The sequence below is a fragment of the Vitis vinifera genome, chromosome 4, assembly GCF_030704535.1.
Source record: "Vitis vinifera cultivar Pinot Noir 40024 chromosome 4, ASM3070453v1".
NCBI lineage: Eukaryota > Viridiplantae > Streptophyta > Magnoliopsida > Vitales > Vitaceae > Vitis > Vitis vinifera.
This window is the reverse complement of record NC_081808.1, coordinates 23316959-23330461: the sequence shown is the minus strand read 5'-3', so window position 1 is coordinate 23330461 and position 13503 is coordinate 23316959. Positions and strand designations below refer to the sequence as shown.

Here is a 13503-nt window from a genome sequence, read left to right as displayed (position 1 = left end):
AGAAAACAACTTATGTATCTATAATTGGTAGTTTGATGTATGTTATGGTATATATAAGGCTAGATATAGCTTATTCAATTGGGGTTGTGAGTTAGTTCCTCTCTAATTTAAGAAAAGAACATTGGGTACTAGTGAAATGAGTTCTCAATTATCTCAAAGGCATTTCTAGAGTATAGTTATGCTTTGGAAGTAATAAGTTTGTGTTAGATGGCTTCAAAGATGTAGACATGGTTGGTAAGTCCACATCGGAGTTGTTAATTATTTTTATAGGGGAGTAGTTTATTGTCAATCAAAACTATAGAATTTGTTACTTTATCATTATTACTAAGGCTTGCAAAGAAGTCTTATGGATGAAGATATTTCTACAAGAATTGAATCAAAAGAAAGAAAAATTTATTTTATACCATGATCACCAGAGTGCAATCAACCACTCTACTTTCCACTTGTGGTTAAAGCATATAGACATGAGATATTATTGGATTTGGGATGTATTGGAGATGCAATTGCTACAACTTGAGAAAGTCCGTACTAATGATAACGCCTTTGAATATGATAACCAAGGCTTTGCCTAAAGAAAAGCTTCTTGTTTGTAGAGAGGTTGTGGGTATAGGGAAGCCTTCTTCCACGTGAGTCAAGAGGAGGAGATTGTTAGATGTGGTCCCCTTACCGTTCTATTTGAGAGAAAAAGATAGAGAGAAGGGGAAAGAAAGCAAGGTTTTATGGGTTTTTTTTTCTAGATGAAGAACGTAAGAGCCAACGGTGAATCTTACTCCGATCTTGAAATTTCAATAAGTTATTGGTGATAGTTTAAATTATGTTTCTATTGGTTTGGATCATTGTTTCCTCTCTTCTATTGCTTATATTTTGGCGAGACCCAAACTTTTGAGTTTAATGATATTTATTGAAATCCACCATGATAGCCTCTAATTTTTGTTGCTAGAGAAGAACTAATAGTGCTTCATTAATTTTATCAGTGGAAGATTTGAGTGGACTGCAGTTTGTGATTTTTCCCTCCATATTAAAGGGTTTTCATCATGTTGATTTATTTTGCCCATTTTATTTACTTGATATTTCTTGATTTGGATGCTCATTTTATTACACAAAGAGGGAAAAACAACTCATCTGTTTTGCTAAGACCAATTTCTAGATCTGAATTCTTCCAAGTCTTCTGGTTTTCTCTTATTTCTCCATTTGTTCTAAAAGCCAACCTTATCTAGACTTGGTGTCATAGTTGTGTCATCTACTTTTGCGTGATAAGGAAGACTACTTAAGTATTTTCCAGGAACCATAGTTCTTCTATTTCTGTCATTGTTGGCTTTTGTTTCGATCATTCCTTTTAGTAAAGAATTTGTTGTTTCCCATAGAGGGTCCCCCTCCCCCCCACCCGATTGAAAATGTGCTTTTCTTGGGAGTCCATACCACAAAATGGATGGTGGTGTGCCCTAGGCCATCTGGGGCCCTTCTAAGGAGAGTTTTGCCTTGTAATGGCAATGCTTTTGGCCAACTTAATTATGGTTTTATTTTCTTTATTTAATTGAAATGATGGGTGACCATTTGAGGACATGGGACCCCATTAGAGGCTTGAGTGAACCGGAATGGTTCTTTGTAATGAGTAATGACACACATGTTAGGCGAAGCCTAGAATATTTAGTGTATTGATGTATTCAATGGAGCAATTGGGTAAATTTTTGTACGTGATAAAATATAGTTTGGACGTGACAACAACTACAAAGAGCATCTAAAAAAATATTCATGGCATCACTTCCAAGACACCAATAAAAGAAGAAATCCCACGGGAGCTCACAAACCTAAGTGGGTCCAGGGATGTTTCTATGACTTACCATTAAAAAAAACCATAAATTTATTTATTTTTAAAATAAAATTCAAAGGGAGATTAGGTTTGATGGCATAAAAGAGAGAAAGAGAGAAATGGGAGGCACGACACTTCAGAGTGCTCTGGGATGATCTCACCAGACAACTCTTCTTAGATTCCGCTTCATTCCCAAGATTCTCTCCCCCCTTCTTAGTGGGATGTGTGTCGTCTCTTTGTTAGTTTAGTCTCCAGTATCTTCATCCATCCAAACTTTTTACTTTTTCAATTCCCAAATCGGATTTTTTTTTTTAATTTTAAATTTGAAAATGCTTTATATCCCAATAAATACATCAAATTACTTTTTCAAAAGCCCATTAATATATAGTATGTCAACTTTTAAAAAGTTAATATTCTCTACATCTGTTTTATGATAAAGCCTTGGCTTAAGGAATGTAAAGAAGGTAAATGTGAATATTAATTTTATCACATGATATTTTTCTTTAAATTAGAAAAAATTATTTAATCATTCCATGTCATGTCATATAAATATGATATGATATGATGATGTCATTTTCTTATACAGGAATTTCTTATCTGTCATATTAAATGTGTGTATAAATATTCCTAATTTAATGTAAAATTATATAACAAAAATAGAATGTTTTGGTAATTGAAGTTAAGGAAGGGGAGAAAACGAGAGAAAATGAAGACCCTACATTAAAATGCCAACTCATACGGTTCCGATGCTTCGCTGTCCAAACAAAAAATAAAGAAAAATTAAAAATAATAACAGTCATCGAAATTCACAGCCTGTGACTCACTGTCTCATACTAATTTTGTATGCTTTCCTGTCTGTCTTCCTGTAATTCTTACCGCCTTGGCTCGCGTCCTATGTATTTCTCCGCTGAGTCCTCTTCTCTCTATATATAAACCCTATTCCTCTCTCTGTCTCTCACTAAAACGGTAAAACCTTTAGGAGAGGGAGAGAGAGAGCGCGTATTGGAAGATGGGTGGGTGTGCGACAAAGCTCAAGGGCGTGAAGGCCGACGCCGGCGATCTTCCCGCTCCGGAACCTGCGCCTCCGGCGAAGGAGGAGGCCGGGGTGGTCTCCGAGACGAAGAAGGAGGTTGTCGAAGTTGTTGAAGAAGAGAAGAAGGTGGTGGTCCAGGAAGGTGAAGTGAAAGAAAGGGAAGGTGATAAGGACAGGGAGATTCATGACGATGACAAGGTTGACGACCAAGGCTCCAAGCGCCGATCTCTCAGTCTCTTGTTCAAGGAGGTAAAGAAATTTCTTTCCTCCCCCCCTTTTTTTTTGTTCTCTGTTTGTTGATTGAATTCTGATTCACTTTCTTTCCGTTTGGTTACCGAGAAAGTGAAGGAAAAAGGAAAGGAAGTGAAATCTTTTGAGCTTTGTGTTGCTTCCTGTTTTGGTTATAAAAACTAGACTCAAAATATAACTTTTATTTGCTCCATGCATATATAAACTGAACGAACCAGAGGAATTTGTTTGTTTTTTCAAAATTTTCGAGAATATCTTCCAGAATCTAATTGATTGGTAAAATTTTCAACCTAAAGAACTGGTTGATTTTCCTCCAGGTCAAGATTTTAAATTCTGAAATTTCTTTATCTGTGTTTTCAAAGATTTTCAGATCAAAACAGTTAATTTTTAAAATTAAATTATAATGGGTGATTTATTATAATCATTAACCCCTAAAAAAAGGCTGTTTCAGTTTGTTAGTGAAATAGACAAAAGTTTCAAACTGAACATCTCATTCATTTTCCTTCCAAAATCTAAATCATAGAATCTAACGGTTTGATTGGCATTTTTAGAAAATTTCTAAGATTAGAAGTTTGTTAGTTTCGGTAATTAAAGACAATCACTAGTATATTATAGCAATTTTTTTCCACAAAAAAGGTTAATTTCTTCCCCATTTATATTTCCTCCCAATCAAAGAATTCGATGTTTGAATTTAGTGATGTAAATTTTTTTGATTAAATTATTTATAACGAAACATATTTAAAAATGTTAATTTCTGATAAGCATTGTGTAAGGGGGTCCATGGTTTTATGTTTGTTCATGGCGGGTCTGCATCACTAATCTTTATATTGGATTCTCTATAGTTTTCAACAAAAGTAGAATTGGTAGGGACATTGTACAGAGAGTTTGTACAATTGGGTTTATTATTAATTCTATCAGAATTATTGGAGAGTGCGCATGTGTTGTAGGCCAACTCAAGCGTGTTTAAAAAATTGTACATGTTAAAATTTCAAATGAAATGATTGCCAGATTCAACTTGATTTTCTGGTATATGAATGATAAACCGGGTTATGATAGAAATGAATTTTCTTTATGATTGTGTGAAAATGACTGCGAATGGTTAACCTCCTTACCTCTTGGAGGGATGGTCCTGGAAGTTAAATCTAGAAATCTAGAGTTTCAATTGTTTAGACAATGACTGTTGTATAGACAGTAGCGGGACATGTCCGGTTGGTAGGTACCATGTATTACTTGGATTGATCAGTTAGGTACATAAGGGGACCAAAATTTCCCCAGTGGATTCTCTGTACTGCTTGTTGGAACCATCTGGTCATAATGTTTTAACTGGTTTCATCAATTGATTCCCTCAGTGAGATTCTCACATTGGATGCTGATGGTTGTTGAACTTTAGATTTTTACCTTTTGTCTTTGTTGAGTGTCGTTTGCTTATGATGAAAAGGGAGCTTCCAATTCTTGGGCTCAGATTATGGCATTTGGCTGTATCTGCAGAGTCGAGATTAGTCAAATATTGGTTGATGAACATAATTGAGTTAGATTTCATTAGTCTGATCATGAGGATTGTTCAATCAGGTACAACTGATTTAATGATGAAGAATTGTAGAATGATTGATGTCTTTTTTCAATCTCTCAATGGCACTCTGTTCTGTTCTTGCGTTTGAATTTTGAACTGCTTTGTGCACAGAATGAAGAGGGGGATGATTCAAATAAAGAAGAAGATAAGGCACCATCTGAGGTAACAAAACAAGAACAAGAGTCACTTATTGAAAAGGCCACTGAGGAATATGAAAAGAAACTGCCAGAAGTTGAAAAATCTGAAACTGCTGTTGAGGAAGCCCTGGTCTCATCTACTGAACAGACATTCCCAGAAGTAGAAAAATCCAAAATCCCAGTGGAAGAACCCCCAGTCTCATCTACCGAACAGAAACTCCCAGAAGTTGAGAAGTCAGGGACCCCAGTGGAAGAAGCCCCTGTCTCATCCAGTGAAAAAAAGAAAGACATTGAAGTAGTAGCAGCAGCAGCAGCAGCAGAGGTGGAACAACCCAAAACAACCGAGGAGAAGAAAACAGAAGAAGAAAAATGAAGCTCAGTTAGGAATGCCAAAGTGTGATAGATGAAGGCTTCTAAGGTTGATTACTCAGTCAAGAAGAAGCACATTTGCCCCCTTTTCCTATATTTTTTTATTTTTTATTGTTTAACAAAGAAGACTTGAGGTGGGAGTTGTTTCTCTTGCTTGTCAAATATCATTTCTCTGTCAGATTTGAGTTTGTTCTATATTTATTGGGTTCATGTAAACATATAAGACTCTTCGACATATTGTGCCGATAGATTATTTTTGTGTATTTTGATATTCACCACAAGACCATTAACGAATGAATGAATCAGTTAATCAAATATAATATGATTGTAATGCTGATCATACTCGATACTTATCACTGTCTGGGGTTGGCGGTAGCTGCAGCTGATACATCACTAGCAATAGCTTTCTCATCATCTTCAGCTGGGGCTGTGCCCACATTTATTTTTTCTGCCTCTTTGGACCTTTTGGAATGTGAGAGTCTGGCCTTGCTCTTCATCTCCTCCCTTTTTGCCCACAACATGGCGTATAACCCAATTACTATCAGCACCCCTCCTATTATACTGCTACACGCAAATACAAATACAAATACAGATGCCATATTACTAAACTTCATATGAATGAAGCAAATTATAGATAGAAGGGAGAGCGGAGAGGGTACCTTCCGAGATGCAACTTCTCATCGAGGAGTAAGGAATCAAGGATGGCTACAAATACCAGCAAGAGAGGGTTGAAGACCGATACAAAAAGAGGACCCCTCTTGCGTACACACCAGTTGGCTAGGACCACCATAAATCCAGACGACAAATATCCCTGCATCACCACTATGCACCCCTTGAATTCTTTCTTCTTTCTTTTGGCATTTTGTTTTGAGTTTGGAATGCCCATTTGGGTTAATACTCTCTACATCGGGAAAAAGCCTGAGAAATTGGGCTTTGGATCTGGCCCAATTCAGAAACGGCCCACTCAAATATAGGTCCTATTATTCACTAAGTGGACTTGGATTTTGAGAGAAGAACAATATGAATTAATTCAAGTAGCTTTTCGGATCTATTCTTTACTGAATTTTGTAAAAATAAATTAATAAAAAAATTGAGAGAAAGAAATATTATTTGATACACATTACCGTGTAGGCAACAGTGAGAAGTCTGATGTTCCATCCGAGCTTCCACGCGGACCAATTTGTTTCCTTACACATGGCATACACAACTGTTTGGACCGATGCAGAAGCACACATTAGAGCAGTGCTAGAGTAGTCAAATGGGTACCTCTCTCCCATCTTCGCCTGTTCACATTCAAGGGGTGATATAGGATTAATAAATTTATATGAGGGTACTTTGGGTGCATTGGAGAAAAATATGGAGCCAGAATTACCTGGATTATATACCAGGTTGCATAGGAGAAACAACTTGCTACAGCCAGTAATGAGCCCAACACACGATTATCCATCCCCCGGTGTGATGCTGCCACGTGTTGGTTTTTGTGCTTTAACAGGTGAACTTTGGTTGACCATATGTTGATCTGTGGTCCTTTGTAGAAGGTGAGGACCATGGCTCCACCTATGCCCAATAGGGTGCCAGTCACCTTAGCCTTCCCTGCCCACGTTCGGATCGCCAACTTCTCCAACCTATTCATTATTCATTCAAGGCTCGGGATTTAGTTCACATAAACATAAATGTTATGTTAATGTACACACAAGTCAAAATTCATGACCATGGAAACAAGAAGTTGTAACTTTTCTCTCTCTCTCTCTCTCTCTTTTATTTATTTATTTATTTTTTTAATTTTTAAAATTTTAAAACAGAAAATAATAATAATTTTAATATAAAAAATGAAAACGGATTTACCTTATATTCTTAAAAAATTTTAAAATCAAGAAGATAAGTTTTTTTAAATACTTTAATATTTTAAAATAAAATTTAAAATCATTATCTCTTTAATAGAAGTCTTTAATTGAGAAAGTAGAGAGTTTATTCATTTATCATCTTAGAATATATGTCATGAAATAAAATATCAAAGACTAAAATTAAGTAAACATGAGTTATGTTATATTTTATCAAGGTTATATTAAGGTTATATTTGATTTTAAGAAAATATTAAAAAAAAGTTAAATGAAAATAATTTTTTATATTTGATTTATCATGAAAATATAATTAAAATTAATGGAAACCTTATAAAATTTTAAATTATTTAATTTTTATATAAAAGATGAAAAATGAATGAAATTATTTTGAAAATTAAATAGACTTTTAAAATTTGTAGTTTTATTTTATTTTTATTCTTTATATTTTTTTTTAAAACAATTATCTAAAGAGTTGTTTCTTCTTAAGATTGAAATCAGGGATGTTTAGTATATTTCCAACTTTGCTTCCCAGCCATACCTGGTACGAGGGCTAAAGGATTCGACTCCAAACTAACATTTCATGCTATACTTTCCATTCACAAGATATGTCCAAACTAATCTTCAACAGAAATTAGGTTTGCCTAATATCGTTCTATACTCACGTGGTAAGTTCAAATGAATTTTCCCACCTCTATTAAAAAATTTATAATAATCATAATAATAATAATAATAATAAATGATAAGAAAATAAAGATCCATATGGTTATTGTACCCTAAAAAAATGGCGAAGATGAACGTAACAGCCGGAATGAGGTTAGCCATGGCCGCTGAAAAAGTCGGAGATGTTAGAACCATGCTTTCGACGTACAAATTCTGACCCAATGCTCCTCTGAAACACAATTTCAACATTTATAATTAATCTCATAAAATGCCAAAACTATGATCATCCCTCTGAAATGATTCATCATTCATACCAAAATGCTTCTCACAAAGGAGTTGACATGAATGAAACCATTAAGAGAAGGAGCATTAAATTGAAACCAGTTATTGGTATCATATCTTTATGTCAGCATTTATCATCTTCTTCATGCAAAGCTTTCGCTACTGCAACAAGTTCAGAAATGGTAGAAAAAGCTAGCATCTATGAAGATCACATGAACCAATGCATATAAAGTGATTATTTTCGTTTAATTTTCATACCCAAATAATCCGCATAGAAACCCTTGTAGAGCTATCATCCATGTCAATCTTGGACGGCTCTTCCTGTCAAAAGGAGATGTTCGGAACCAAAAAATGAAGAAGAAGAAGAAGAAGATGAAGATTACCACCTTTCCAAGATGAAAGCAAGAGAAGATATAAAAGCTGTGGCAAAGATGTATCTATAGGCTATAAGAACCCTGGTGTTCATGCCATCGTTGATAGCCAGCTTGTACAAAATTTGAACTCCTCCAGAGGCTAGTTGCGCAACCACCATTACTATGGCTGGTTTCGCCCCATCAACAATGTTGCAGAGCTTCCCACCCATAACCAAGAATCAAGTCGATATTAGAATCTCAATGAAAAAAAAAGGGTCTATAACAGTCTATCCAGAGAGAAGGGCAGGAGCTTCCGGGATGCGTTTCTCCTTTATAGGGAGCCCTATCAAGGATTGAGGACTCCTGTCCAGTTTCATCACAGGCGTGCTTCAATGTTTTGGACCTCCAGTATTTCCTTTCCTTTATTACCTGCCTTCGTTACATTTTTGTGAAATTTAAGTCTTACAGACGTAGAGAATTTGTATTTGTGAGATTTTTTATTTTAATATTAAGCTCCTTTTCAACATGAGATGAAAAGGACGTCAAACAGATTTTATGTGGATGGTCCACATATCAAAAGCCATTCATAATTGATCCGATTATGATACATAAGGGGACCGAAATTTCCCCAGTAGATTCTCTGTACTGCTTGTTGGAACCATCTGGTCATAATGTTTTAACTGGTTTCATCAATGGGTTCTCTCAGTGAGATTCTCACATTGGTTGCTGATGGTTGTTGAACTTCATATTTTTACCTTTTGTCTTTGTTGAGCATTGCGTGGTTATAATGAAAACGGAGCTTCCAATTCTTGGGCTCAGATTATGGCATTTGGCCGTATCTGTAGAATCGAGGTTAGTCAAATATTGCTTTATGAACATAATTGAGTAAGATTTCATTAGTCTGATCATGAGAATTATTCAATCTGGTACAATTGATTTAATGATGAAGAATTGTAGAATGATTGATGTCTTTTTTCAATCTCTCAATGGCACTCTGTTCTGTTCTTGTGTTTAAATTTTGAACTGCTTTGTGCACAGAATGAAGAGGGGGATTATTCAAATAAAGAAGAAGATAAGGTACAATCTGAGGTAACAAAACAAGAACAAAGTCACTTATTGAAAAGGCCACTGAGGAATGTGAAAAGAAACTCAAAGTTGCAAAAAATCTGAAACTCCTGTTGAGGAAGCCCTGGTCTCATCTACTGAACAGACACTCCCAGAAGTGGAAAAGTCCAAAATCCCAGTGGAAGAACCCCCAGTCTCATCTACCGAACAGAAACTCCCAGAAGTTGAGAAGTCAGGGACCCCAGTGGAAGAAGCCCCTGTCTCATCCAGTGAAAAAAAGATAGATATTGAAGCAGCAGCAGGAGCAGCAGAGGTGGAACAACCCAAAACAACTGAGGAGAAGAAAACAACAGAAGAAAAATGAAGCTCAGTTAGGAATGCCAAAGTGTGATAGATGAAGGCTTCTAAGGTTCAAGAAGAAGCACATTTGCCTCATTTTCCTATATTTTTTTTTATTTTTTATCGTTTAACAAAGAAGACTTGAGGTGGGAGTTGTTTCTCTTGCTTGTTAAATATCATCTCTGTCAGATTTGAGTTTGTTCTATATTTATTGGGTTCATGTAAACATATAAGACTCTTAGACATATTGTGCCGATAGATTATTTTTGTGTATTTTGATATTCACCACGAGACCATTGACGAATGAATGAATCAGTTAATCAAATATAATCTGATCATACTCGATACTTATCACTGTCTGGGGTTGGCGGCAGCTGCAGTTGATACATCACTAGCAATAGCATCCTCATCATCTTTAGCTGGGGCTGTGCCCACATTTATTATTTCTGCCTCTTTGGAGCTTTTGGAATGTGAGAGTGTGGCCATGCTCTTCATCTCCGCCCCTTTTGCCCACAACATGGCGTATAACCCAATTACTATCAGCACCCCTCCTATTATACTGCTACACGCAAATACAAATACAAATACAGATGCCATGTTACTAAACTTCATATGAATGAAGCAAATTATAGATAGAAGGGAGAGCGGAGAGGGGACCTTCCGAGATGCAACTTCTCATCGAGGATTAAGGAACCAAGGATGGCCACAAATACCAGCATGAGAGGGTTGAAGATTGATACAAAAAGAGGACCCCTCTTGCGTACACACCAGCTGACTAGGACCACCATAAATCCAGACGCAAAAAATCCCTGCATCACCACTATGCACCCCTTGAATTCTTTCTTCTTTCTTTTGGCATTTTGTTTTGAGTTGTTGGGCAAACCGTTGGAAAAGAAAAAGAGTCACGAGAAATGCCCATTTGGGTTAATAGTTAATACTCTCTACATCGGGAAAAATCCTGAGAAATTGGGCTTTGGATCTGGCCCAATTCATAAACGGCCCACTCAAATATAGGTCCTATTATTCACCAAGTGGACTTGGATTTTGAGAGAAGAACAATATGAGTTAATTCAAGTAGCTTTTCGGATCTATTCTCTGAAGGAAATATTAATTTACTGAATTTTGTAAAAATAAATTAGTAAAAAAATCGAGAGAAAGAAATATTATTTGATACACATTACCGTGTAGGCAACAGTGAGAAGTCTGATGTTCCATCCGAGCTTCCACGCGGACCAATTTTTTTCCTTACACATGGCATACACAATTGCTTGGACCGTTGCAGAAGCACACATTAGAGCAGTGCAAGAGTAGTCAAATGGGTACCTCTCTCCCATCTTCGCCTGTTCACATTCAAGGGGTGAGATAGGATTAATAAATTTATATGAGGGTACTTTGGGTGCATTGGAGAAAAATATGGAGTCAGAATCACCTGTATTATCAACCAGATTGCATACGAGAAACAACTGGCTACGGCCAGTATTGAGCCCAACACATGATTATCCAACTCCCCGTGTGATGCTGCCACGTGTTGGTCTTTGTGCTTTAAAAGGTTAACTTTGGTTGACCATATGTTGATCTGTGGTCCTTTGTAGAAGGTGAGGACCATGGCTCCACCTATGCCCAATACGGTGCCAATCACCTTAGCCCTCCCTGCCCACGTTCGAATCTTCAACCTCTCCAACCTATTCATTATTCATTCAAGGCTCGGGATTTAGTTCACATAAACATAAATGTTATGTTAATGTACACACAAGTCAGAATTCATGACCATGGAAACAAGAAGTTGTAACATTTCTCTCTCTTTTTATTTTATTTATTTATTTTATAATTTTTTAAATTTTAAAACAAAAAATAATAATAATTTTAATATAAAAAATAAAAACTCTATTACGTGGATTTACCTTATATTCTTAAAAAATTTTAAAATCAAGATGATAAGTTTTTTTAAATACTTTAATATTTTAAAATAAAATTTAAAATCATTACCTTTTTAATATAAGTCTTTAATCGAGAAAGTAGAGAGTTTATCCATCTATATATATATATAATATTCTAATTTTTAAAATAGTTAAATTATCATCTTAGAATATATGTCATGAAATAAAATATCAAAGACTAAAATTAAGTAAACATAAGTTATGTTCTATTTTATTAAGGTTATATTTGATTTTAAGAAAATATTAAAAAAAAGTTAAATGAAAATAATTTTTTATATTTGATTTATCATGAAAATATAATTAAAATGAATGGCAACCTTATAAAATTTTAAATTATTTAATTTTTATATAAAAGATGAAAAATAAATAAAATTATTTTGAAAATTAAATAGACTTTTAAATTTTGTAATTTTATTTTATTTTAAAAGAATTATCTAAAGAGTTTATTCTTTAAGTTAATAGGGTTTCTTCTTAAGATTGAAAGAGGGCTAAAGGACTTGGCTCCAAACTAACTTTTCATGCTATACTTCCTATTCACAAGATAAGTCCGAACTAATCTTTACCAAAAATTAGGTTTGCCTACTATCAGTTTTATACTCACGTGATAAGTTCAAATGAATTTTCCCACCTCTATTAAAAATTTTATAATAATAATAATAATAAAAAATGATTAGAAAATAAAGATTGATATGGTTATCGTACCCTAAAAAAAGGGCGAAGATGAACGTAACAGCCGGAATGAGGTTAGCCATGGCCGCTGAAAAAGTCGGAGATGTTAGAGCCAAACTTTCGAGGTACAAATTCTGACCCAATGCTCCTCTGAAACACAATTTCAACATTAATAATTAATCTCATAAAATGCCAAAATTATGATCATCCCTCTGAATGAAATGATTCATCATTCATACCAAAATGCTTCTCACAAAGGAGTTGACATGAATGAAATTATTGACAAATTTTTCAGGGTCCAACAGAAAAAGGTAGGAGTCACGCAGAGTCTTTGACTTATATAACCATTAAGAGAAGGAGCATTAAATTGAAACCAGTTATTGGTATCATATCTTTATGTCAGCATTTATCATCTTCTTCATGCAAAGCTTTCGCTACTGCAACAAGTTCAGAAATGGTAGAAAAAGCTAGCATCTATGAAGATCACATGAACCAATGCATATAAAGTGATTATTTTCGTTTAATTTTCATACCCAAATAATCCGCATAGAAACCCTTGTAGAGCTATCATCCATGTCAATCTTGGACCGCTCTTCCTGTCAAAAGGAGATGTTCAGAACCAAAAAATGAAGAAGAAGAAGAAGATGAAGATTACCTCCTTTCCAAGATGAAAGCAAGAGGACATATAAAAGCTGTGGCAAAGATGAATCTATAGGCTATAAGAACCCTGACGTTCATGCCATCGTTGACAGCCAGCTTGTAAAAAATATTAACTCCTCCAAAGCCTAGTTGCGCAACCACCATTACTATGGCTGGTTTCGCCCCATCAACAATGTTGCAGAGCTTCCCACCCATAACCAAGAATCAAGTGGATATTAGAATCTCAATGAAAAAAAAAAAAGGGGGTCTATAATAATCTATCCAGAGAGAAGGGCAGGAGCTTCCGGGATGCGTTTCTCCTTTGTAGGGAGCCCTATCGAGGATTGAGCCTTCATCACAGGCGTGCTTCCATGTTTTGGGCCTCCAGTATTTCCTTTCCTTTGTTACCTGCCTTCATTAAATTTTTTGTGGTAGGTTGTGACGGTCTTACAGACGTAGAGGATTTGTATTTGTAGGAATTCTATTTTTTTTATTTTTTTTTTTAATATTAAGCTCCTTTTCAACGTGAGATGAAAAGGTGGAACGTCAA

General features: G+C 35.3%; 3 protein-coding genes across 4 annotated transcripts; 1 reads left to right on the top strand and 2 right to left on the bottom strand.

Annotated features, from left to right (window-relative positions):
- Nucleotides 1-2545: 2545 nt before the first annotated feature.
- LOC100259237 (uncharacterized) lies at nucleotides 2546-5483 on the top strand. Its single transcript, XM_019219638.2, has 2 exons — nucleotides 2546-3092; nucleotides 4774-5483. Exons 1-2 carry the CDS (start codon nucleotides 2820-2822, stop codon nucleotides 5170-5172), a joined length of 672 nt encoding a protein of 223 aa, XP_019075183.1. The 5' UTR covers nucleotides 2546-2819; the 3' UTR covers nucleotides 5173-5483.
- On the bottom strand, nucleotides 5011-8738 carry LOC100254116 (WAT1-related protein At1g68170-like). Of its 2 annotated transcripts, none has more exons than XM_010651124.3 (8): nucleotides 8338-8738; nucleotides 8210-8257; nucleotides 7782-7898; nucleotides 6541-6793; nucleotides 6293-6451; nucleotides 5828-5979; nucleotides 5512-5729; nucleotides 5011-5059 (listed from the first exon to the last, which is right to left on the bottom strand). In XM_010651124.3, exons 1-7 carry the CDS (start codon nucleotides 8532-8534, stop codon nucleotides 5522-5524), a joined length of 1134 nt encoding a protein of 377 aa, XP_010649426.1. In that variant the 5' UTR covers nucleotides 8535-8738; the 3' UTR covers nucleotides 5011-5059; nucleotides 5512-5521. The 2 variants fall into 2 exon arrangements, with proteins under 2 accessions (XP_010649426.1, XP_002277022.1); XM_002276986.4 differs by having other exon boundaries at nucleotides 8210-8272; nucleotides 8338-8737.
- Nucleotides 8739-9331: 593 nt separating this feature from the next.
- Nucleotides 9332-13356, bottom strand: LOC100243646 (WAT1-related protein At1g68170). The gene is made up of 8 exons (XM_019219320.2): nucleotides 12970-13356; nucleotides 12848-12910; nucleotides 12348-12464; nucleotides 11138-11390; nucleotides 10890-11048; nucleotides 10366-10517; nucleotides 10050-10267; nucleotides 9332-9701 (listed from the first exon to the last, which is right to left on the bottom strand). Exons 1-7 carry the CDS (start codon nucleotides 13167-13169, stop codon nucleotides 10060-10062), a joined length of 1152 nt encoding a protein of 383 aa, XP_019074865.2. The 5' UTR covers nucleotides 13170-13356; the 3' UTR covers nucleotides 9332-9701; nucleotides 10050-10059.
- Nucleotides 13357-13503: the final 147 nt, after the last annotated feature.

What these genes read in the sequence shown, in the direction of transcription:
- LOC100259237 (XM_019219638.2), top strand. Translation starts at nt 2,820, where the DNA reads ATGGGTGGGTGTGCGACAAAGCTCAAGGGCGTGAAGGCCGACGCCGGC. An exon ending in TCAGTCTCTTGTTCAAGGAG is followed by an intron (nt 3,093 to 4,773) that starts GTAAAGAAATTT and finishes CTTTGTGCACAG; the next exon opens with AATGAAGAGGGGGATGATTC.
- LOC100254116 (XM_002276986.4), bottom strand. Translation starts at nt 8,534, where the DNA reads ATGGGTGGGAAGCTCTGCAACATTGTTGATGGGGCGAAACCAGCCATA. An exon ending in TTCTCACTGTTGCCTACACG is followed by an intron (nt 5,980 to 6,292) that starts GTAATGTGTATC and finishes GTGGTGATGCAG; the next exon opens with GGATATTTGTCGTCTGGATT. An exon ending in GAGAAGTTGCATCTCGGAAG is followed by an intron (nt 5,730 to 5,827) that starts GTACCCTCTCCG and finishes TGCGTGTAGCAG; the next exon opens with TATAATAGGAGGGGTGCTGA.
- LOC100243646 (XM_019219320.2), bottom strand. Translation starts at nt 13,169, where the DNA reads ATGGGTGGGAAGCTCTGCAACATTGTTGATGGGGCGAAACCAGCCATA. An exon ending in GCTTTCATCTTGGAAAGGAG is followed by an intron (nt 12,911 to 12,969) that starts GTAATCTTCATC and finishes TCCTTTTGACAG; the next exon opens with GAAGAGCGGTCCAAGATTGA. An exon ending in ATCTTCGCCCTTTTTTTAGG is followed by an intron (nt 11,391 to 12,347) that starts GTACGATAACCA and finishes AATAATGAATAG; the next exon opens with GTTGGAGAGGTTGAAGATTC.